At 46.9% G+C, this 22,304-nt stretch overlaps 2 protein-coding genes across 6 annotated transcripts in view; one reads left to right on the top strand and one right to left on the bottom strand.

Moving 5' to 3' along the window:
* Nucleotides 1-3,142: 3,142 nt before the first annotated feature.
* Nucleotides 3,143-14,023, top strand: LENG1 (leukocyte receptor cluster member 1). The gene is made up of 4 exons (XM_063435422.1): nt 3,143-3,380; nt 10,834-11,007; nt 11,897-12,144; nt 13,646-14,023. The coding sequence occupies exons 1-4, from the start codon at nt 3,249-3,251 to the stop codon at nt 13,857-13,859; spliced, it is 768 nt and encodes a 255-aa protein (XP_063291492.1). The 5' UTR covers nt 3,143-3,248; the 3' UTR covers nt 13,860-14,023.
* Nucleotides 14,024-21,435: 7,412 nt separating this feature from the next.
* Nucleotides 21,436-22,304, bottom strand: part of CNOT3 (CCR4-NOT transcription complex subunit 3) — a 45,384-nt gene continuing 44,515 nt past the window's right edge. For all 5 annotated transcript variants that reach the window (XM_063435743.1, XM_063435746.1, XM_063435745.1 and 2 more), the window contains one exon: nt 21,436-22,283. In XM_063435743.1, coding sequence (XP_063291813.1) covers nt 22,185-22,283 — 99 coding nt within the window. In that variant the 3' untranslated portion in view covers nt 21,436-22,184. The remainder of the gene's footprint in view (nt 22,284-22,304) is intronic.

Here is a 22,304-nt window from a genome sequence, read left to right as displayed (position 1 = left end):
TAACTTTCATCTTATGCAAGATGTTCTTCTTCCGTCCTTTTGTCCAGCTCCCTCCTCTGAATTGCAAGTTAAAGGACCACTCTAGGCACCCAGACCACTTCAGCTTAATGAGGTGGTCTGGGTGCCAGGTCCTTCTAGGGTTAACCCATTTTTTCATAAACATAGCAGTTTCAGAGAAACTGCTATGTTTGTGAATGGGTTAAGCCTTCCCCCTATGTCCTCTAGTGGCTGTCTCATTGACAGCCGCTAGAGGCGCTTGCGTGCTTCTCACTGTGATTTTCACAGTGAGAGCACGCCAGCGTCCATAGGAAAGCATTGAGAATGCTTTCCTATGTGACCGGCTGAATGCGCGCGCAGCTCTTGCCGCGCGTGCGCATTCAGCCGACGGGGAGGAGAAGAGGAGGATCGGAGGAGGAGAGCAGGAGGAGATCTCTCCGCCCAGCGCTGGAAAAAGGTAAGTTTTTACCCCTTTCCCCTTTCCAGAGCCGGGCGGGAGGGGGTCCCTGAGGGTGGGGGCACCCTCAGGGCACTCTAGTGCCAGGAAAACGAGTATGTTTTCCTGGCACTAGAGTGGTCCTTTAAACTTCTCAATTTGGATGTAAGGGAATGTTTGATTATATACTTGGAGGTATCTGGGATTTGTTGTAAGACTGCCCAATTGTTCATTATTCCTGCTGGTTCCAGAAAAGGTGAAGTGGCATCATCTTCTACTAAGAAGATGGATTTCTAATATTATCGTTAAGGCTTACACTCTTAGGGATTTGATTCCTCCAGAGAAGATTAAATCCCACTGAACTAGATTATTGGCGACTTTGTGGGCTAACTGGGTACAGGTTTCTTTGATGACATCTGCAGGGCAGACACTTGGTCTTCTCCTATGACCTTTATAAAGCTTTACAAATTGGATGTGGCCTCTTCTTCCACTTAATTTGGAAGAAGCGTTTTAGCGTTTTGGCTTCTGTTTCTTCTGTATAATAAATGTGGTGTGTTATTGCAGTATTATTGAGATGCTGCCATGATTAGCCAGGAGTACCAAAACTTTATTTCATACTTACCAGTAAATTTATTTTTCTAGTTATTTATCATGGCAGCATAAGGTTCCCACCCTGAGGGTTATCTGAGCTTTTCAATTGGACTGAGGTATGGAAGGAGGAGGGATCTTTTATGCCTACAGTCTAGTTAATTGTTTCCTGTCCTGATGCAGGTGAGGCTGGAGCTACCCATAATTGGTGCTGCCATGATAAATAGCCAAAAAAATACATTTATTTCGGTAATATATCACCAAAAACTAAATTTTCACAAACAAAAAGAAAACATTACGCTGTGCTAATTGCTTTAGACAATGCACTAGTAGGCACATATAGTGAAAAACAAAACAAAAAAGTCATATATATGGATCATAGTTTAAACCAAATATTATTTTTTTTCACGTAACTATTTGTTTGAAAGGCAGATTACAATATCATTTTAAATGTATGTTGCCACGAAAACTGGGGTATTGTAAAACATTTTTAAAAAATTCTCCCCTCCCCCCAGACGCCCACTGTTATTGTTATTTTTTTAATTTCAAAAGTTCAATCTGTGAATTCTGACAGGTGTGATAATGTGAGGCAGATACACATAGTGAAGCACTCAGGAGACTGTTTACACAGAGTAATGTGTGTCACGTGTTTCAGTATTCCAGCTGCAGTTCCCACGTGGTAACAGACACCCAGCTGTCCCAAGTCTGCGTCCCTACCATCGACATAGAATACCTAGACGCCGCATTCTGTGCTGAGCGGCGAGGAATGCGGCAGCCATCTTGGACCGGTCGACGCTCTACTGAAGCTATTGAGGATCCCTTGGAAAGCCCATCTCACTAAAGGTAAGTGAAGGACTTGGGGCACCTATAGCCCTTAATACCCCTACCCCACGTCATTAATGCCCCTATCCCTAATCCTTAATACCCCTACCCCATGTCATTAATGCCCCTATCCTTGATACCCCTACACACAGTGTTAATACCCCTGTCCCAGGACATATAGTCCTTAATACCCCTACCCCAGCACAGGGGTATTAACACCATAGGGGTAGGGGTATTAAGAACTAGGGATAGGGGTATTAACACTGTGTGTGTAGGGGTATTAAAGATTAGGGGTAGGGGCATTAATGACATGGGGTAGGGGTATTAAGGGATAGGGGCATTAAGGGCTCTAAGTGCCCCCAAGTCCTTCACTTATCTTTAGAGAGAAGGGCTTTCCAAGGGTTCTTCAATAGCTTCAGTAGAGCGGCGACCGGTCCAAGATGGCTGCCGCATTTCTCGATGCTCAGCACAGAATTCCATAGACGTGTGGCGTCTATGTATTCTATGTTTATGGTCCCTACTATAAGAGGACATTTTGTTGAAGCCAGTCGCATCTATACGCGACTTCCTGAAATCCTGACCTCCAACAAAATGGTAGCCTCCACTATCAAATCAGTTGTTCTATCATTCTGCTATACCTATCAGATTTCTATACCCTCGTCACTTCCGGGGAGGGGAATCAGCTGGATCCTGTGCTGCACATGCGTGCTAGCGCTCCTGCTACTCCTCCACAGGCAGGTCCTGGAAGGTAAGTAAAACTAGTTGTACACTTTCATTATAGTTAGTGCATTCACTAAGCTTAGGACATGGGACATTTAGGGTTAATGTTAGGGTTCAAATTAGGGTCAGGATTAGGGACTTGTTCACATTTAGTGATATTTCACAATAGGGGAATATCACTAAATAGTGATTTCTCGCACTTTATTTTAACCCTTACCCCAAGGGTTAGGGTAAGAATAGAGAGTGAGAGAGGTTAGAAGCACTTACTTAACCCTAATTTGAACCCTCACTTAACCCTAAATGTCCCATGTCCTAATCTTAGTGAATGCACTAACTATAATGAAAGTGTAAAACTAGTTTTACTTACCTTCCAGGACCTGGCTGTGGAGTAGTAGCAGGAGTGCTAGCACGCATGTGCAGCACAGGATCCAGCTGATTCGCCTCCCCGGAAGTGACGAAGGTATGTTTACAAGCATTGGGATAGATGAGAACGCCACATCCCGTTACAGCCAGGAAGGTTTCTATCAACCAATCGTGGTATTCTTCATTCTAACTGACACAACCAACATCCTATCAGATCACAAGTCCCAAATGACGTAATTAAATCACGTGATCTCCGTACACAGCGAGCGTAGTGTGCGGCTGTATTGCGGGCAGAGCGGGGTCACACTGGGGGTCAGGGAAGATGAATATCCTCCCCAAGAAGAGCTGGCACGTGAGGAACAAGGACAACGTTGCGCGTGTGAGAAAAGATGAGGCGCAGGCCGCGGAGGAGGAGCGCGTGCGCAGGAAGAGGGCGGAGCTCGCGGAGCAGGAGGTAAATGTGATCCTAAAACAACTGCTTCCTGATACTGAGTGTGAGTCCCCGAGCTAGACAGTGAGTGAGTGTGAGTCCCCGAGCTAGACAGTGAGTGAGTGTAGGTCCCCGAGCTACCTGCTGACAGTGAGTGCAGGTCCCCGAGCTACCTGCTGACAGTGAGTGAGTGTGAGTGCGGGTCCCCGAGCTAGACAGTGAGTGTGAGTGCGGGTCCCCGAACTACCTGCTGACAGTGAGTGTGAGTGCGGGACCCCGAGCTACCTGCTGACAGTGAGTGTGGGACCCCGAGCTACCTGCTGACAGTGAGTGCGAGTGCGGGTCCCCAAGCTACCTGCTGACAGTGAGTGCGAGTGCGGATCCCCGAGCTGCCTGCTGACAGCGAGTGCGGGTCCCCGAGCTACCTGCTGACAGTGAGTGCGAGTGCGGGTCCCCAAGCTACCTGCTGACTGTGACTGTGAGTGCGGGTCCCCGAGCTGCCTGCTGACAGCGAGTGCGGGCCCCCGAGCTGCCTGCTGACAGTGAGTGTGTGTGCGGGACCCCGAGCTGCCTGCTGACAGTGAGTGTGAGTGCGGGTCCCCGAGCTGCCTGCTGACAGTGAGTGTGAGTGCGGGTCCCCGAGCTGCCTGCTGACAGTGAGTGTGAGTGCGGGTCCCCGAGCTACCTGCTGACAGTGAGTGTGAGTGCGGGACCCCGAGCTGCCTGCTGACAGTGAGTGTGAGTGCGATCCCCGAGCTACCTGCTGACAGTGAGTGCGGGTCCCCGAGCTACCTGCTGACAGTGAGTGCGGGTCCCCGAGCTACCTGCTGACAGTGAGTGCGGGTCCCCGAGCTACCTGCTGACAGTGAGTGCGGGTCCCCGAGCTACCTGCTGACAGTGAGTGCGGGTCCCCGAGCTACCTGCTGACAGTGAGTGCGGGTCCCCGAGCTACCTGCTGACAGTGAGTGCGGGTCCCCGAGCTACCTGCTGACAGTGAGTGCGGGTCCCCGAGCTACCTGCTGACAGTGAGTGCGGGTCCCCGAGCTACCTGCTGACAGTGAGTGCGGGTCCCCGAGCTACCTGCTGACAGTGAGTGCGGGTCCCCGAGCTACCTGCTGACAGTGAGTGTGAGTGAGAGTCCCCGAGCTACCTGCTGACAGTGGGTGTGAGTGTGGGTCACGAGCTACCTGCTGATAGTGAGTGTGAGTGCGAGTGCGGGTCCCCGAGCTACCTGCTGACAGTGGGTGTGAGTGCGGGTCCCCGAGCTACCTGCTGACAGTGGGTGTGAGTGCGGGTCCCCGAGCTACCTGCTGACAGTGGGTGTGAGTGCGGGTCCCCGAGCTACCTGCTGACAGTGGGTGTGAGTGCGGGTCCCCGAGCTACCTGCTGACAGTGGGTGTGAGTGCGGGTCCCCGAGCTACCTGCTGACAGTGGGTGTGAGTGCGGGTCCCCAAGCTACCTGCTGACAGTGGGTGTGAGTGCGGGTCCCCAAGCTACCTGCTGACAGTGGGTGTGAGTGCGGGTCCCCGAGCTACCTGCTGACAGTGGGTGCGAGTGCGGGTCCCCGAGCTGCCTGCTGACAGTGAGTGCGAGTGCGGGTCCCCGAGCTACCTGCTGACAGTGAGTGTGAGTGCGGGTCCCCGAGCTACCTGCTGACAGTGAGTGTGAGTGCGGGTCCCCGAGCTGCCTGCTGACAGTGAGTGTGAGTGCGGGTCCCCGAGCTGCCTGCTGACAGTGAGTGTGAGTGCGGGTCCCCGAGCTGCCTGCTGACAGTGAGTGTGAGTGCGGGTCCCCGAGCTACCTGCTGATAGTGAGTGTGAGTGCGAGTGCGGGTCCCCGAGCTACCTGCTGATAGTGAGTGTGAGTGCGAGTGCGGGTCCCCGAGCTACCTGCTGACAGTGGGTGTGAGTGCGGGTCCCCGAGCTACCTGCTGACAGTGGGTGTGAGTGCGGGTCCCCGAGCTACCTGCTGACAGTGGGTGTGAGTGCGGGTCCCCGAGCTACCTGCTGACAGTGGGTGTGAGTGCGGGTCCCCGAGCTACCTGCTGACAGTGGGTGTTAGTGCGGGTCCCCGAGCTACCTGCTGACAGTGAGTGTGAGTGCGGGTCCCCGAGCTGCCTGCTGACAGTGAGTGTGAGTGCGGGTCCCCAAGCTACCTGCTGACAGTGAGTGCGAGTGCGGGTCCCCGAGCTACCTGCTGACTGTGACTGTGAGTGCGGGTCCCCGAGCTACCTGCTGACAGTGAGTGCGGGTCCCCGAGCTACCTGCTGACAGTGAGTGCGGGTCCCCGAGCTACCTGCTGACAGTGAGTGCGGGTCCCCGAGCTACCTGCTGACAGTGAGTGTGTGTGCGGGACCCCGAGCTACCTGCTGACAGTGAGTGCGGGTCCCCGAGCTACCTGCTGACAGTGAGTGCGGGTCCCCGAGCTACCTGCTGACAGTGAGTGCGGGTCCCCGAGCTACCTGCTGACAGTGAGTGCGGGTCCCCGAGCTACCTGCTGACAGTGAGTGCGGGTCCCCGAGCTACCTGCTGACAGTGAGTGCGGGTCCCCGAGCTACCTGCTGACAGTGAGTGCGGGTCCCCGAGCTACCTGCTGACAGTGAGTGCGGGTCCCCGAGCTACCTGCTGACAGTGAGTGCGGGTCCCCGAGCTACCTGCTGACATTGAGTGCGGGTCCCCGAGCTACCTGCTGACAGTGAGTGCGGGTCCCCGAGCTACCTGCTGACAGTGAGTGCGGGTCCCCGAGCTACCTGCTGACAGTGAGTGCGGGTCCCCGAGCTACCTGCTGACAGTGAGTGCGGGTCCCCGAGCTACCTGCTGACAGTGAGTGCGGGTCCCCGAGCTACCTGCTGACAGTGAGTGCGGGTCCCCGAGCTACCTGCTGACAGTGAGTGCGGGTCCCCGAGCTACCTGCTGACAGTGAGTGCGGGTCCCCGAGCTACCTGCTGACAGTGAGTGTGAGTGAGAGTCCCCGAGCTACCTGCTGACAGTGGGTGTGAGTGTGGGTCCCGAGCTACCTGCTGATAGTGAGTGTGAGTGCGAGTGCGGGTCCCCGAGCTACCTGCTGACAGTGGGTGTGAGTGCGGGTCCCCGAGCTACCTGCTGACAGTGAGTGTGAGTGCGGGTCCCCGAGCTGCCTGCTGACAGTGAGTGTGAGTGCGGGTCCCCGAGCTGCCTGCTGACAGTGAGTGTGAGTGCGGGTCCCCGAGCTGCCTGCTGACAGTGAGTGTGAGTGCGGGTCCCCGAGCTGCCTGCTGACAGTGAGTGTGAGTGCGGGTCCCCGAGCTACCTGCTGATAGTGAGTGTGAGTGCGAGTGCGGGTCCCCGAGCTACCTGCTGACAGTGGGTGTGAGTGCGGGTCCCCGAGCTACCTGCTGACAGTGGGTGTGAGTGCGGGTCCCCGAGCTACCTGCTGACAGTGAGTGCGAGTGCGGGTCCCCGAGCTGCCTGCTGACAGTGGGTGTGAGTGCGGGTCCCCGAGCTACCTGCTGACAGTGGGTGTGAGTGCGGGTCCCCGAGCTACCTGCTGACAGTGAGTGTGAGTGCGGGTCCCCGAGCTGCCTGCTGACAGTGAGTGCGAGTGCGGGTCCCCGAGCTACCTGCTGACAGTGGGTGTGAGTGCGGGTCCCCGAGCTACCTGCTGACAGTGGGTGTGAGTGCGGGTCCCCGAGCTACCTGCTGACAGTGGGTGTGAGTGCGGGTCCCCGAGCTACCTGCTGACAGTGGGTGTGAGTGCGGGTCCCCGAGCTACCTGCTGACAGTGGGTGTGAGTGCGGGTCCCCGAGCTACCTGCTGACAGTGAGTGTGAGTGCGGGTCCCCGAGCTGCCTGCTGACAGTGAGTGCGAGTGCGGGTCCCCAAGCTACCTCCTGACAGTGAGTGCGAGTGCGGGTCCCCGAGCTGCCTGCTGACTGTGACTGTGAGTGCGGGTCCCCGAGCTGCCTGCTGACAGCGAGTGCGGGTCCCCGAGCTGCCTGCTGACAGTGAGTGTGTGTGCGGGACCCCGAGCTGCCTGCTGACAGTGAGTGTGAGTGCGGGTCCCCGAGCTGCCTGCTGACAGTGAGTGTGAGTGCGGGTCCCCGAGCTGCCTGCTGACAGTGAGTGTGAGTGCGGGTCCCCGAGCTGCCTGCTGACAGTGAATGTGAGTGCGGGTCCCCGAGCTACCTGCTGACAGTGAGTGTGAGTGCGGGACCCCGAGCTGCCTGCTGACAGTGAGTGTGAGTGCGGTCCCCGAGCTACCTGCTGACAGTGAGTGCGGGTCCCCGAGCTACCTGCTGACAGTGAGTGCGGGTCCCCGAGCTACCTGCTGACAGTGAGTGCGGGTCCCCGAGCTACCTGCTGACAGTGAGTGCGGGTCCCCGAGCTACCTGCTGACAGTGAGTGCGGGTCCCCGAGCTACCTGCTGACAGTGAGTGCGGGTCCCCGAGCTACCTGCTGACAGTGAGTGCGGGTCCCCGAGCTACCTGCTGACAGTGAGTGCGGGTCCCCGAGCTACCTGCTGACAGTGAGTGCGGGTCCCCGAGCTACCTGCTGACAGTGAGTGCGGGTCCCCGAGCTACCTGCTGACAGTGAGTGCGGGTCCCCGAGCTACCTGCTGACAGTGAGTGCGGGTCCCCGAGCTACCTGCTGACAGTGAGTGCGGGTCCCCGAGCTACCTGCTGACAGTGAGTGCGGGTCCCCGAGCTACCTGCTGACAGTGAGTGCGGGTCCCCGAGCTACCTGCTGACAGTGAGTGCGGGTCCCCGAGCTACCTGCTGACAGTGAGTGCGGGTCCCCGAGCTACCTGCTGACAGTGAGTGCGGGTCCCCGAGCTACCTGCTGACAGTGAGTGCGGGTCCCCGAGCTACCTGCTGACAGTGAGTGCGGGTCCCCGAGCTACCTGCTGACAGTGAGTGCGGGTCCCCGAGCTACCTGCTGACAGTGAGTGCGGGTCCCCGAGCTACCTGCTGACAGTGAGTGCGGGTCCCCGAGCTACCTGCTGACAGTGAGTGCGGGTCCCCGAGCTACCTGCTGACAGTGAGTGCGGGTCCCCGAGCTACCTGCTGACAGTGAGTGCGGGTCCCCGAGCTGCCTGCTGACAGTGAATGTGAGTGCGGGTCCCCGAGCTACCTGCTGACAGTGAGTGTGAGTGCGGGACCCCGAGCTGCCTGCTGACAGTGAGTGTGAGTGCGGTCCCCGAGCTACCTGCTGACAGTGAGTGCGGGTCCCCGAGCTACCTGCTGACAGTGAGTGCGGGTCCCCGAGCTACCTGCTGACAGTGAGTGCGGGTCCCCGAGCTACCTGCTGACAGTGAGTGCGGGTCCCCGAGCTACCTGCTGACAGTGAGTGCGGGTCCCCGAGCTACCTGCTGACAGTGGGTGCGGGTCCCCGAGCTACCTGCTGACAGTGGGTGTGAGTGCGGGTCCCCGAGCTACCTGCTGACAGTGGGTGTGAGTGCGGGTCCCCGAGCTACCTGCTGACAGTGGGTGTGAGTGCGGGTCCCCGAGCTACCTGCTGACAGTGGGTGTGAGTGCGGGTCCCCGAGCTACCTGCTGACAGTGGGTGCGAGTGCGGGTCCCCGAGCTACCTGCTGACAGTGGGTGCGAGTGCGGGTCCCCGAGCTGCCTGCTGACAGTGAGTGCGAGTGCGGGTCCCCGAGCTGCCTGCTGACAGTGAGTGCGAGTGCGGGTCCCCGAGCTACCTGCTGACAGTGAGTGCGAGTGCGGGTCCCCGAGCTGCCTGCTGACAGTGAGTGTGAGTGCGGGTCCCCGAGCTGCCTGCTGACAGTGAGTGTGAGTGCGGGTCCCCGAGCTGCCTGCTGACAGTGAGTGTGAGTGCTGGTCCCCGAGCTACCTGCTGATAGTGAGGGTGAGTGCGAGTGCGGGTCCCCGAGCTACCTGCTGACACAGTGAGTGTGAGTGCGGGTCCCCGAGCTACCTGCTGACAGTGAGTGCGGGTCCCCGAGCTACCTGCTGACAGTGAGTGCGGGTCCCCGAGCTACCTGCTGACAGTGAGTGCGGGTCCCCGAGCTACCTGCTGACAGTGAGTGTGAATGCGGGTCCCCGAGCTGCCTGCTGACAGTGAGTGTGAGTGTGGGTCCCCGAGCTGCCTGCTGACAGTGAGTGCTGGTTATGTGTAAATATTACTGGGAACATCCTATGTTAACCCTGTATCCAGAATTCTGTCATACATTTTACTGTGCACACTTTACAAATTGTAAAAAACAAGCAAAAAAAAACAAAACACAGAGATCCATGTGCTTCACACAAATAATGATGAGGTTTTTTTGGATCAGTGAGCCAGGCATTTATATTTTTAATGTGTGTGTGTTGTTTTGTATAGTTTTTTAGTTATAGTTATCTACTCTTCACTACCCAGACTGCCACCTAATCTCTGTACTGAACCTGCAGCTTGATCTCCTTACTCCCTCTCCTGCCTGCTTCAATGTCCCCCAAGCTCGCCATCTAATCTCCCCAACAGATATGGAGCAGGGTACCTCCATCAAATTGCCTCTGTGGGTTGAGATACCACCTCACTAAGAGGTTTTTTTTTTGGGGGGGGGGGGGGGGGGGGTGGGGGGGGGGCTTCCCAATGGTCTTCCCAATGGTCTTCCCAATGGTCTTCCCAATGGTCTTCCCAATGGTCTTCCCAATGGTCTTCACTTTTAGTGACTCCATGCATTTGGCATATTGTTTTTTCCAGTCTTCCATTGTGAAGATTTTTTTTCTAGTTCTTTCTTGCAGTTTATATATAGGGAAGTTTGACTGAAGCAGACATTGAAGCAAGCTGTTGGTAGCCTAATTACATTGGTTTCCCGGTATACTTCATGGCCAAGCATGGTTTCTCAAAGTTGGTGGGACAGAGTGGTTTAGGGGTAATATTCCATTTGTTGTTAGGATATGCTTTGTACGAATATATGTGTGAAAAGCTCTGTGAGTGGCAATTGGCACATCTCAATTAGGGTAGCAAAAGATTTGATGCCTGTCTCATCTGAGGTGTTTCACTTGGTGAACATTGCATGAAATCCACTTATGTAGCTTGATTGAGATGCTTCGTAAATCGAGTGGACAGGTCGGCATAATGCAATAATGATAAGTTGCAGATTAAGGAAAGGGGCCTTAGATGACCAGATTTTAACTGAGTACTTTGTGAGCACCCGAGAAAGTGTTTGGGTTGATGCTGTCTGGTGGGCTTTCATTAGATGTTGCTTTATGCATGTCTTCTTGTCCTAGCATATTATCAAGAATGGAGTTGAGCTTGTCTATTTTATGCACCCTGTAGGTTAAAGATGTGTCAGACTTATTCTCTACATCGGAGAGATTGCTTGCCCAGTGTAGTTGTGTCACAAACTACATCTAGTTAAAATTAGATGTATCTCCGAATGTTTAAACGGTCCCATATATCCTGTGACATAATTACTTTAATAATTTTGTGTTCTCTCTGGTGGGTTTAGAACACTTGCTGAATTTTTAAATGAATTTATTTTTTGTATCATTTCAGGCACGCACAGATTTCCTCCGTAAGAAGTCCCGTCTTGTAGTCAACGATGGTGAGACTGCACTGGTAAAGCTCGATACAGATGATGGACACATTAATTTCTTCCAAGATGTTGAGGAAGGCAAAGGAACCAATAAGGGCAACAAAGAATATGAAGACGAAAAGCGCAAAGAAAAGGTAAGTTAATATCCTCATACTACCCAAGTTCTACAAATCAATACTGTCAAGCAGTGTAATCTCTCAAATAGGGCACACAGAATAGCCATGCAACAAAGTTTAATATGCTTAAAGGAACACTATAGTTTTAAAAGTACAAATGTGTATTCCTAACACTATAGTGCCCTAGTCACCAGGCCCGGCTGACAGTGTAAAAATGTGTTTACTTTGCCTTTTCACCCTCACACTGCTGGTTTTCAGTGTTTTGCTACACCTTGGTAGACTAGTGCGCATGTGGGGCAAAACGCTGCACTATGCCAATCAGATCACCAACTCTAACTCCAGCAAGCAATGCCAGACCAATACTCTACTATGCAATTGTACTTACTTTTGTTTACTGCCGCTGTATATGGACTTATAGTTATTTCAACTGTCACCTCAAAACAATTTTTTTTTTTTTATAATTCTTTGTTTTTATTGAAGCAGTGAGAATGGTACATTCAAGCATTAAACATTTGAATACATTGTTTGGCGTGAGTCGTTCCACTGTTTTTGATAACTTTAGTGTTACAGGTTTTAATTTTACACAGGGTACAGTATTTGCAGCATATTCAACATGTTTTCTACTGTGCTTCTATTCTGTTTCTTGACGGGTGCAAAACGATTTTTAATATAATGTTTTCATCAAGTATAGTAAAGGGAATATTTTTTTTTTTTTAAATTTAATGAATTATATGTACAAAAATTTGCTGTCAGCAGAGGTAATTCCAGGACAGTGCAGAGTTTTATTCTTAAACATGTCATTTGAGCTACTAAGCCATTGTAGGATCAGTTCAGTGTTAAAGGAAATTGCTGCATTGCACTGTTAAATTTTTGTCTTAACTTTGTGAAATTTTGGAAACTTTCACAGGAGCGTCAAGAGAAGGCATTGGGTATTCTTACTTACTTGGGTCAAAGCGCATCAGAATCCCAGACAAGTCGTCCTTGGTACCAGGAGGTCCCGGTTAACAGTAAAAAGGACGTAGATGATAACGCAAAGGACGAAAAGCTAAAACAAAAGCTAGACCCAATTCATGAAATGGAGCGTTACCTTCAAAAGAAAACTGGAGAAAAGAAGAAACACAAACACAAAAAAGAAAAAACTAAGGAAATGAATCGGTAAGTACCACTGGATGTCTATAAAGGGCTCGTGTTCTAGGACAGTGATGGCGAGCTTTTTGAGCCCGAGTGCCCAAACCGCAATACAAACAAACTTTTTTTTCCTCAAAGTGTCAACACGGTAATTAAACATGAATACTGAGGTTTAAGTTTAGAAAACAACAACATACAGTTGCCCTCCATCCCAACCACCAACGATACGAAAGCAGACTAGGCACCTGCCGTTAGACCACATTGCCTAAATGCCATTCAGGGACACTTATTTTCACAAGAACATTTAATCAAATTTCTACTTGAGACTGGCAAAAACATATCTGCCAGTGCATTTTCCAGTATTTCTGCAAACATTAACTGGCTACTTAGACACACACATACCTAAACATACACATGAGCAAAAAAGAAAACGTAGCTTCTAATGGTGTTAACGAGGTAATTTTCTCTTAAATGGCCCACACTTTATTTCCAATTCTGTCCCTAATATCTAAATTTTCTCTTAGCCATATGGGCTGGAAAAGAATGCCAGAAGGACATGTCATCATCTGGGATCTAAGCACTTTTTGGAAAAACCCTAATGTTGACATTGCCTCTTGTTGTGCAGTGGCACAGGGGTGTAGTGGAGGTGAGATATTCTTACCTGTTGCATTCCCTGGTGAGTGCCGCTATCCTCTTTCTTCAGCTCCTGGTGTTTCTTCCACTAGGAGCTCATGTCAGGGCTGTACTCTCAAGAGCCTCCATAGATATTGTCTTGTGATGAGCGAGATAACGCCCTTTTCTCACAGTTGTCACTAGTGACATGGTAGCTCTGCCTTTTGTCAAGTGGAGGAATAATGCATCAAAGTATTTCCTACTTTGTTTTATGATGCCTTTCCTCTGAGGTGGCATTGCAATGAAATGAAAAACCCAGTATTTATGAGCATCCAATAAAAATCATATCCCTTCATGAAATACTCAGGTTTTGGGAGTGGGGCCTACTTTAACATAGTTGCAATGCTATGCAGCAACGAGACAGCATATGTCTCCTGCGACCAGGGTATAGACATGTGTGATAAGACTAGCGGCCAGTATCTACAAACTGCTGACCTGCATTAAAGGTGACTTTAGAGTATGAAACCTCAAGAACAATTGATGTGGTACTGGACACCCACAGCACATATATGCCTAAACCTAATTCCAATCTCTTTTGGTCAAAGTGGAAATAGTGTTGCTACTAGCATTGCATTTGCTTGTTAAATGTGTTTACTACTAGTATTGTATGTGTCTACTTTTGAGTTTGTTTTTTTTTGTGTTTTGTTTACTTTTTTCTACTATGTGTTTTGTTGTAGTCTTGAAACAATATAAATATATATATAAATCTTTATTTTTTATTTTGAAAACTTGTTACTATGTTGTCTCCACTCCTTGTTCTTAAATCATATTGAAACTCCAGTTACCACTTGAGCAGCAATTTTGTAAAAAAAAATGTTTCAATCACATAGAATTAATTTTTTTTTTGTCTATGTAGATCGCTTAAGCCGTCGATAGAGCAGTTGAGACAAGAGCGCCTCAAGCGGGAGGCGGCAGAAAGGGCCCGTGCTGAAGCCTTGTTATCTGGGAAAAAAGAGACACCCGTTCCGGAGCAAGAAATGGATGATAGAAAACGTCGTTATAATTCCCAGTTCAATCCACAACTGGCACGAAAGCCCACCTCACGAGAAGAGCAGCGGTATCCGTATTAGGAACGGACTGAAGACTGGGCAGCAATAGCTATCAAGCACCAATGTTTTTTTGTAAATCAGTATTTATTGAGTTTCACAATCTTTATACCTGTATTAAAAGAATATAAACAATATAATCAAATGGCTGATATACAAAGCAAATCAGTGTTAGTCAATAGGGAAAATAATAAAAATGAGGAGGTAGAAAAGAACAAGTTTGTCAGACTATTAAAGGAATTTGTGGACATATAGGAAAGGTAGGTGTACCATGCGGAAATGTCAAATCTGTTATTATGCTTTGCAATCTAGCCTCGTGAGGACTTTTAGCTACATTACTCATTCTATAAAAGGGTCCTAGAAGAAGATCACAACCGCTCGGGTGCAGAAATTTGTTTTGGTGAGCATTATCAATTTACTAACTCCTTCCCTTTGCAAGTTGTCCAGTGCAGACATGTATGTTTCTATGGCAACAACTCCACCTCCTTTTCTAAGCTCCATCCTTTTTGTAATCAGTAGTCTTTATTGTACTGAAAATATAAAAGTAGCAGCCTGCAGCACTGGTAGTAAGCTAGGTTTCCTCATACATGCAAAGCATTTAAAACTGTTTGTATGAAACATATGTTTTCCAGCTGTTCAGTCCATAACTAAATGGGACCAATCTACATTATCATGCATACTTATCAATGATAGAAATATAGCCAGTACAAACACGGAGACCTCTCACACACACAATATCTGCTAAAACCATACAGTAATGCCCTAACGTAAAGTTGCATACTTTGATCATCAAGAAGTGATGGATTCTAAGATGGTTATACATCAAGAGTGTACAGCGATCATAAAAATAAATTAAAAGGCATAGAGTCTAGACTAGGGGATGCCAAAAAGGTAGATTCACAAATGTAGAACTACAGCTTCCATGATGCTTTGTTATTCTAAAGATGCAAAGCACCATGGGACCTGTAGTGCTACAACATGTAAGATCTACCTTTTGGGCACCCCTAATCTAGACTAAGCTACTTGCTAAATAAATGAACTCCTGTATTGTTGAGCATTACCCCCATGATGTGGGCGTGCCAGTGAAGCGTCATAAATGCTGCACATTCGCCAACTCGACTTTACACAACAAGAGAGGGATGGCAGAGTGCCCCCAGCCACACAGCATGCTCCCAGCCACGGCTGTCTGGGAGCCTGCTCTCCATTCATTGCAGGACAATGCATTGCCAACACCCAGACAGACCACTTACATTTCTATTCACCTCCACATTGCTACTGTCCACACAGCACAGGGTCTGGTAGTTCTGAAACTGATCCATTATAATGCCTCTCCCTGCCCGGCTGAGGTGCTGGGGCTCCAGGGCTGTCAGACAGACTGTACAGAGTGCTGTATGTGTGGCTGAGCTGCCACTACACATGCGCGCTCGCTCCTGGTCTGCTGCTGCTTTTCTTTGGCTGACACTGGACCTCACAACATGGTGATGTCCAAATGCAACATTGTGCACAGCGCGCCAAGTGTGATACTCACAGGATCCAGCCTCCTCACTGCTCTTAGCATGGGAGCCTACAGACTGAGGTAATGGTACGCGTAGTAGGCACACAGTGACTGCTCATTTAAATTATTTAATGCGGGGAGGTATGGCTAAAGCTGCATGGACTGAAATAAAGTGATTTAAATGAACACTCCACTTGCCATAGTAAATATTTTTTTTTTTTTTTTTTTTTAAATCAATGTTTAGATATATCTCCAGTGAATACATGCATGAGTTTTCCATGCATGTATTTATTGCGGGTAAATCTTAAGAGCTTGCAAAGTCTGCAGATCTTATGAACTACAGCCTTAGAAAGCCTCCCCATTTCCCCTCCCGAAAGCGACTGTCTATTCACAGAGAAATAACCAGAGACTTCTCATTAAGAACCATCTGAGGTCTCGAGCTGAGAAGCTGGTCTGAGCTCAGCACACTCGTGGAGGAGCTCAGGATTGATAGGAAGTAATCCTCCTGGCTGTTTGATAGATATATAAAAGTGCTGAAGCGCTTTTAGGTGTGGGAAGATATGTGGATGGAGTTTAATTGCATAAAGTGGCAACTTTGCCCAGTACAATCAAGTAGAGCACCACAGACATACTAGGTACATCCAACAAAAATGGTACTTTAGGGCAAATATTTTACTTACCCAATCACCGGCGATAGGTGTTGCTCCCAGTTTGGGGGTACTGCCCAGACAGTCCCCCCCCCCCCCCCCCCCATGGCCATGTGATCACTCTGAAAGAGCGGTCACATGGCTGCAATAGGTGTCTGTATTTGGCTGCAGGGGGACTGCCTGCAGTATAATGTCATACTAAGTATTTTTATATTAATATACACATATATTCATATAAAATACACTTATAATTAAATTACACATATATAATTATAGAGAGAATTATAAAATATAAATAAGAAATACAAAAATATATATGCAATTTTATTCTATTTTGATAATATTCCGGTAGATATATATCCCAATATCAAAATACACGTGAAATTATATATATATATATATATATATATATATACACACACACACACACACACACACACAATTACATAACTATACACGTTTACTTCAAATATATAAATATCTGGCCAAAGTTAGTGTTAATATTTGTGTGAAAAATGCAAAAAACTAATTTGAACGCCAATTTTGGCCAGTGTTTGTGGCTTCTAAAAAAAAGACTGGACGTACCCCATTTTCAATACCTTGGGTTGTCTATTATAACAAATGGTATGCCATCATGGGGTTAATTTCAATGTGAAAAAACTGAAACGCAAGCCTTATACTTGACTCTAACCTTTGAAAACACCATAAAACCTGAGGGGTACTGTTATACTCGGGAGACTTCGCTGAACACATATTAGTGTTTCAAAACAGTGAAACATATCAGAACAATATCGTCAGTGTAAGTGCCATTTGTGTGTGAAAATTTTCACTTTCACTGACAATATCATCGTTGTAATACATTTTACTGTTTCAAAACACTAATATTTGTGTTCAGCGAAGTCTTCAGAGTAAAACAGTTCCCCCCATGTACAAGTTTTATGGTGTCTTGGAAAGTTACAGGGTTAAATATAGTGCTACCAAATTAAATTCCCTAGACTTTTGGACTGGGTTGTTAGGCAGGTCCCGCAAATTGTAATGAATAAAAATGACCTAAATTATGTATGTTACATACATACATATACACACGTATGTAATTATTTATAACAATGTAAATTATTTTTATTTATATATAGTGATATATATGTATATATATATTATTTCATTCTGTGTGAATATAGATAAATATACAATATCAAAATACAGTTAGAATGAAATTACACGTTTTTATATTTTTTATAAATATAATTATAATTCTATATTTAATCAATATCATTCTATGTGTATTTTGATAGATATATATATATATATATATATATATATAATTTTAAACGGATTATAAACTTTTTACTTTTTTCATGCAGCTAGGAGTACCTGTCATTACAGGCACTCCCCCTGCTGGCACTGCTGTGTTGACGGCTATGACGTCCATGTGATCGTGAGATCCTCGCGATCACATGGCCAAGGAGGGCCGGAACGGCAGCAGGGGGACTCCCTGGGATGCCAGGTGAGTCCCCCCACCGCGATCGATAAAGTAAATAGGACGGCGGGGACGTGCTATGCCGCCCGCCGGCGTTTACAGACAGGTCCCCAAGGACAGCATAGCACGCCCGCCATCCTTAAGGGGTTAAAGCTGCTTATTTAAAAACAAACCAAGAAGGGTAAATATTTTCATACAAAAAAAAAAAAAAAAAAACTTTCACGGTTATCAATTTTACCTAAAACACTCAGCGATGTCACATGGGTACAACAGTACCCCCTGTGTACAGGTTTTAGGGTGTTTTGGTAAGTTATAGGGCTTGCAAATTAGTCTCTGGCAGGTCTCCCAATATATGATAAAATATAATCTATCTATACACTTTTACATATTTATTCCAAGAGTATTTATATATAAATCTGTTTACCGTATATACTCGAGTATAAGCAGAGTTTTTCAGCACATTTTTTGTGCTGAAAAACCCCAACTCGGCTTATACTCGAGTCAATAGTCTGTATTATGGCAATTTGCATTGCCATAATACAGACCGGGGCTGTGTGGGCTGGCAGAGAGTTTACTTACCTCTCCTGCAGCGCCTGTCAGCTCTCTCCTCCTCCGCGCCGTCCGTTCAGCACCCAGTGTAGACTTACAGTGGGAGCTGACAGAAGAGCTGACCGGACGGCGCGGAGGAGGAGAGAGCTGACAGGAGCTGCAGGAGAGGTAAGTAAACTCTCTGCCAGCCCCCCTCTCCCCCCCACTGAACTACCAATCCCACTGGACCACCAGGGAAGGAGCCACCCTCCCTGGCACGCTAGCAAGCAGGGAGGGGGGACAAAAAAAATGTATCATAGTAATAAAAATAAATTAAGAATATAACAAAAAAAAATGAAAATAATAATAATACAATAATAAAAATAGTAATAAAAAAATTATATAACAAAAATTAAAATAATAATTATATAATAAAAATAGTAAAACAATTAAAATAATAATAAAAAATATATTAAAATGCCCACCCCCCACCAAGGCTCTGCATCACACTCTGCATCACACACACACTGAACTCACATACACACTGCACTTACACTGCATTCATATACACACACTGCACTCATTATATACACACACTGTAAATAAAAATTAAATTAATATAATTTTTTTAGGATCTAATTTTATTTAGAAATTTACCAGTAGCTGCTGCATTTCCCACCCTAGTCTTATACTCGAGTCAATAAGTTTTCCCAGTTTTTGGGGGTAAAATTAGGGTCCTCGGCTTATATTCGGGTCGGCTTATACTCGAGTATATACGGTAATCAAAATTGGGTGCGATTCTGTCTGACAACCCAGGCAGTCCCACTGCAGCCAATCAGTCAGGATGACAGCGTCCCTGCAATCACATGACTCAGATCGTCTGCAAAGGGACTGTCTGGTTTGTCGGGTCTCCTGCTTGCCATAGAGGGTTTTTGAGCTGGAGGGGACATGGTGAAGACCTTTTGTAGGACGGCATAGCACACCCTAACGTAAGAAAAGGGGCTGATAGCTTGCACAAAACCCTCCAGTTATTCAACAGTAAACAAAGGCAAAACATAGCTGTGGCAGCCTTCTTTAGTACGAACTAGTTAAAGTTTAGAAAATTTACTGCAGTAACTTGTGTTGTATGATTGAAGGATAGATGGATGGACGCAAACACTTTAAAAAGAAACAGCCCAAGCTAAAGTTCTTTCGGCAAATTCTTAGGATCTGCATAAAAATTGGATCGATTAGTACTAACCTTAAAAAAAAATGTTTTCGCAATAAAGCCCTGCCACTGGCCACAACCCTAAAATTAAAGTGTCCTGCTTTCCATTTGAAATGTTGTGACGTGTGCAATAGTTACAGTTCAGACAATGCACAACCACAGCACTAACCTTAATGTTTAGTTCTCATGGGGACAACACCAATATTTAGAATAGTTATGTGTGCACAACTAGTCCAGTGCTGCATGTATGTATATATATATATATATATATATATATATATATATATATATATATATTTTTTTTTTTTTCTTCTGATTAGTGTCAGGAAAGTGACATAATGCAAAGGGTTCGTGGAACGGTAAAACCAGGATTGACAGGTATGTTATCTGCAGCCTAAAAAGATCCATAGAACCCCCACTCAAAAATATGCATCACAAGCCACCTTCAAAAAATCATGCAAGAGATGGCAGCTTCTCAGCACAGGAAAAGCTGCATTTAAAGGGGAGAAGACCAATTCACACACATCACCCCATTAACTTAAAGTGTATAGGCAGCATCGTTAAAACAAAGCAGGTTACCTGCGCTCTGGCCCAAATCCCTACGTACATTTAAACAAAATGGAGACTCTTTAGTTTTATTCCAATGGCCATTTGAATATAAACTCACCTGCCACGTCAAGGCAAACCTCAAAAAAAGTGTATGTTACATTGCTGCCTGCCAGCCACCCCAGGTTTGTCTTAAGCGTTTATAAGTATGTAGGGGTAGCAGCCCTTCCGGTCTCAAAGAAATTTGCCTTTTAGCCGATACCAGCAAGGTGATAGCCCTATTTAGAGTTAATAAGTATGTAGGCGTTTATAAAATACCCCTTCATGTCTCATTAGTCGTTTACCTTTGTCTGATACCAGCAAAGTTTATTGTATGTGTAAAAGCCTTATAAAGCATAAATGTGAAAGGGTTTATAAAATACCCCTTTGTGTCATTGGTGATTCTTGGCTGATATCAGCCAATCCTTTTGAGGCTTGCCTTGACGTGGCAGGTGAGCTTATATTCAAATGGCCATTGGAATAAAACTAAAGAGCCTTCATTTTGTTTAAATGTGCATAGGGATTTACGCCAAAGCACAGGTAACTTAATTTGTTTTTACTATGTATTTTAAGCTGCTAGATACTAAGCTACTGCTGCTGTAAGTGAGGCACTTTATTTGTGTTTGTATAGGCAGCAACCCCTTGGTTTTACGTCAAACTGTTTAAAAGAGAAGAAGGTGGCTTTTCACAGCACACCAGGTAACTAGCTGCTCTTTAGCATTATCTAGCATTTACACTTTTTTCTTATTCATCATATGGGGCTGACTGGCCAATGATGGGGGCGTGTCAGCCCAACCATCTCAAGCTACATATGCCATCCAGGCTGGATATAAACAGAAAAGGGAATGTAAATGCCGCATGTGGTTGAGGATAGGATAGTCTTAGTTTTTGTAAAAATGTCATGACCGTAAAAAAAAACACAAAAAAAAAAAAAAAACAGTATGACAAACAACCGACCAGAAGATGGCACTTTGTTAAAACTATTTTTGAATCTTGGGATGCATGACTAGTCTACGGTGGGGTATTTCATTTCCCCCATGTACAATAGTGAAGTGACCTTCAAAAATAAATAATAGGTATATTCATCTATGTATGCATTTTTGTTTATGGAACCATCTGGCAAGTTTTGATAATGCAGCAAATCCCAAACAACCCTAGAATGAAAACCGTATGTTGGCAGCCTACAGTTTGCTTGGCATTTCCTTGGCTGCTAGGATTCTGTCCAGTACCTTTTGAGCCATAATGCAATATGTACAATCAGCAGGACTATTAATTGTAACAGATTTATTCTGGTTTGCTTTTCCTCTAATCAGGCTGTGTTCCATCTTTAATTTACCTACCATGCTTCAGCTGTAATGCCACCCGTATCTATAATGTAATGCTATGGATTACCATATGTACATTCATGGCTTTCAAACAAGGCTGAAAATTGGTCAAGCCCTGCCCTAGAAGGAAAAGTCAACCAGAGCAGGTTTAATGCTGAAACATGTTTTCAGACCTCAATTTTTGGTACATAGACCATTAATATCTTTATGAAACCGGAACCTTGCCGTTTCTGTACGCGGTAATAGTTCTTAAACGCATTTCTAGGACACTTGACACCAGCAAACCAACATGTGGAAATAATGTGAGGCACATAAATATTCTTGCATGAGAAGACATCATATAAAACTATTTATTCATAAATATTTTCCAAAATGAAAATAGGTTACGAAAAATATTTTAAACCAGCTTTCCATACCATTAATTCCATCGGTACAGATACATGTATCGAGGAAGGGGAGGGAAGGGGATAAAGGGTAGGGGAAAATAAAAAATAAAACACTTTAAACCTTGATGCACTTGTTATCAAAACAAAAAGATCCAGTATCTGCCAAAAGGACAAAATGATAGAAAAACAAAAGTTTTTTGTTTTTTTGTTTTTAAAGAGGGGAAAAAAACAAAACAAAAAAATGGCAGCCAGTAGAAACCCCTCTGGGTAGAGACAAGAACTTCCTGCCTGCAGAAACATCCAGGAGGGGAAGAATAGCTTTTCCTTCCTCTTGCAAAGACTTTTATACACTTTTTTTGTTCAGTTTCTTTTTACTATTAACCAAATACATTAAAAAGTTGACTGTTGCTGCCTCTTCCTTGAAACCTTCGGAAAAAAGTGAGGAGGTTTGGAGACTCGTGAGGGATTGAACTCTCCTGATTTTCACATTCCCATCCTCTCCATTTTTTATTTGCGATCCCATTTCATGTTTTCATATAATTTTTGAAACTGCATGCATTAAAGTGTTTGTCCGAATTTTCCCTCCTCCCAACGCTCCTTGGGAACGGGACAGAGAAACACTCATCCGTCCCTCCCCTTGTTTTCCTCCTTTGCTGTTTGCCCATGTGAAACTGGAAGGCTGAGTATAATGGAGAGAAGTCACTGTAAGTCACGATCCTCCAGGTAACGATATTCAAATGTGAATCCTTCTTTCTTCCGCTGGCCCCATTTTTCATAGTCAAAGTAAATGTATGTGCCCTGCAGGAAGAAGGGGGAAAA

This window comes from Pelobates fuscus, chromosome 11 (assembly GCF_036172605.1).
Source record: "Pelobates fuscus isolate aPelFus1 chromosome 11, aPelFus1.pri, whole genome shotgun sequence".
Lineage (NCBI taxonomy): Eukaryota > Metazoa > Chordata > Amphibia > Anura > Pelobatidae > Pelobates > Pelobates fuscus.
Note: the sequence above shows the minus strand (reverse complement) of the source record. Positions and strands in the feature narration are given on the sequence as shown.

Bases quoted from the DNA above. Each gene is read 5' to 3' on its own strand.
- LENG1 (XM_063435422.1), top strand. From the start codon at position 3,249: ATGAATATCCTCCCCAAGAAGAGCTGGCACGTGAGGAACAAGGACAAC. The intron at 11,008-11,896 runs GTAAGTTAATAT...AAACTTTCACAG, and splicing joins ACGAAAAGCGCAAAGAAAAG to GAGCGTCAAGAGAAGGCATT. The intron at 12,145-13,645 runs GTAAGTACCACT...TTGTCTATGTAG, and splicing joins AAAACTAAGGAAATGAATCG to ATCGCTTAAGCCGTCGATAG.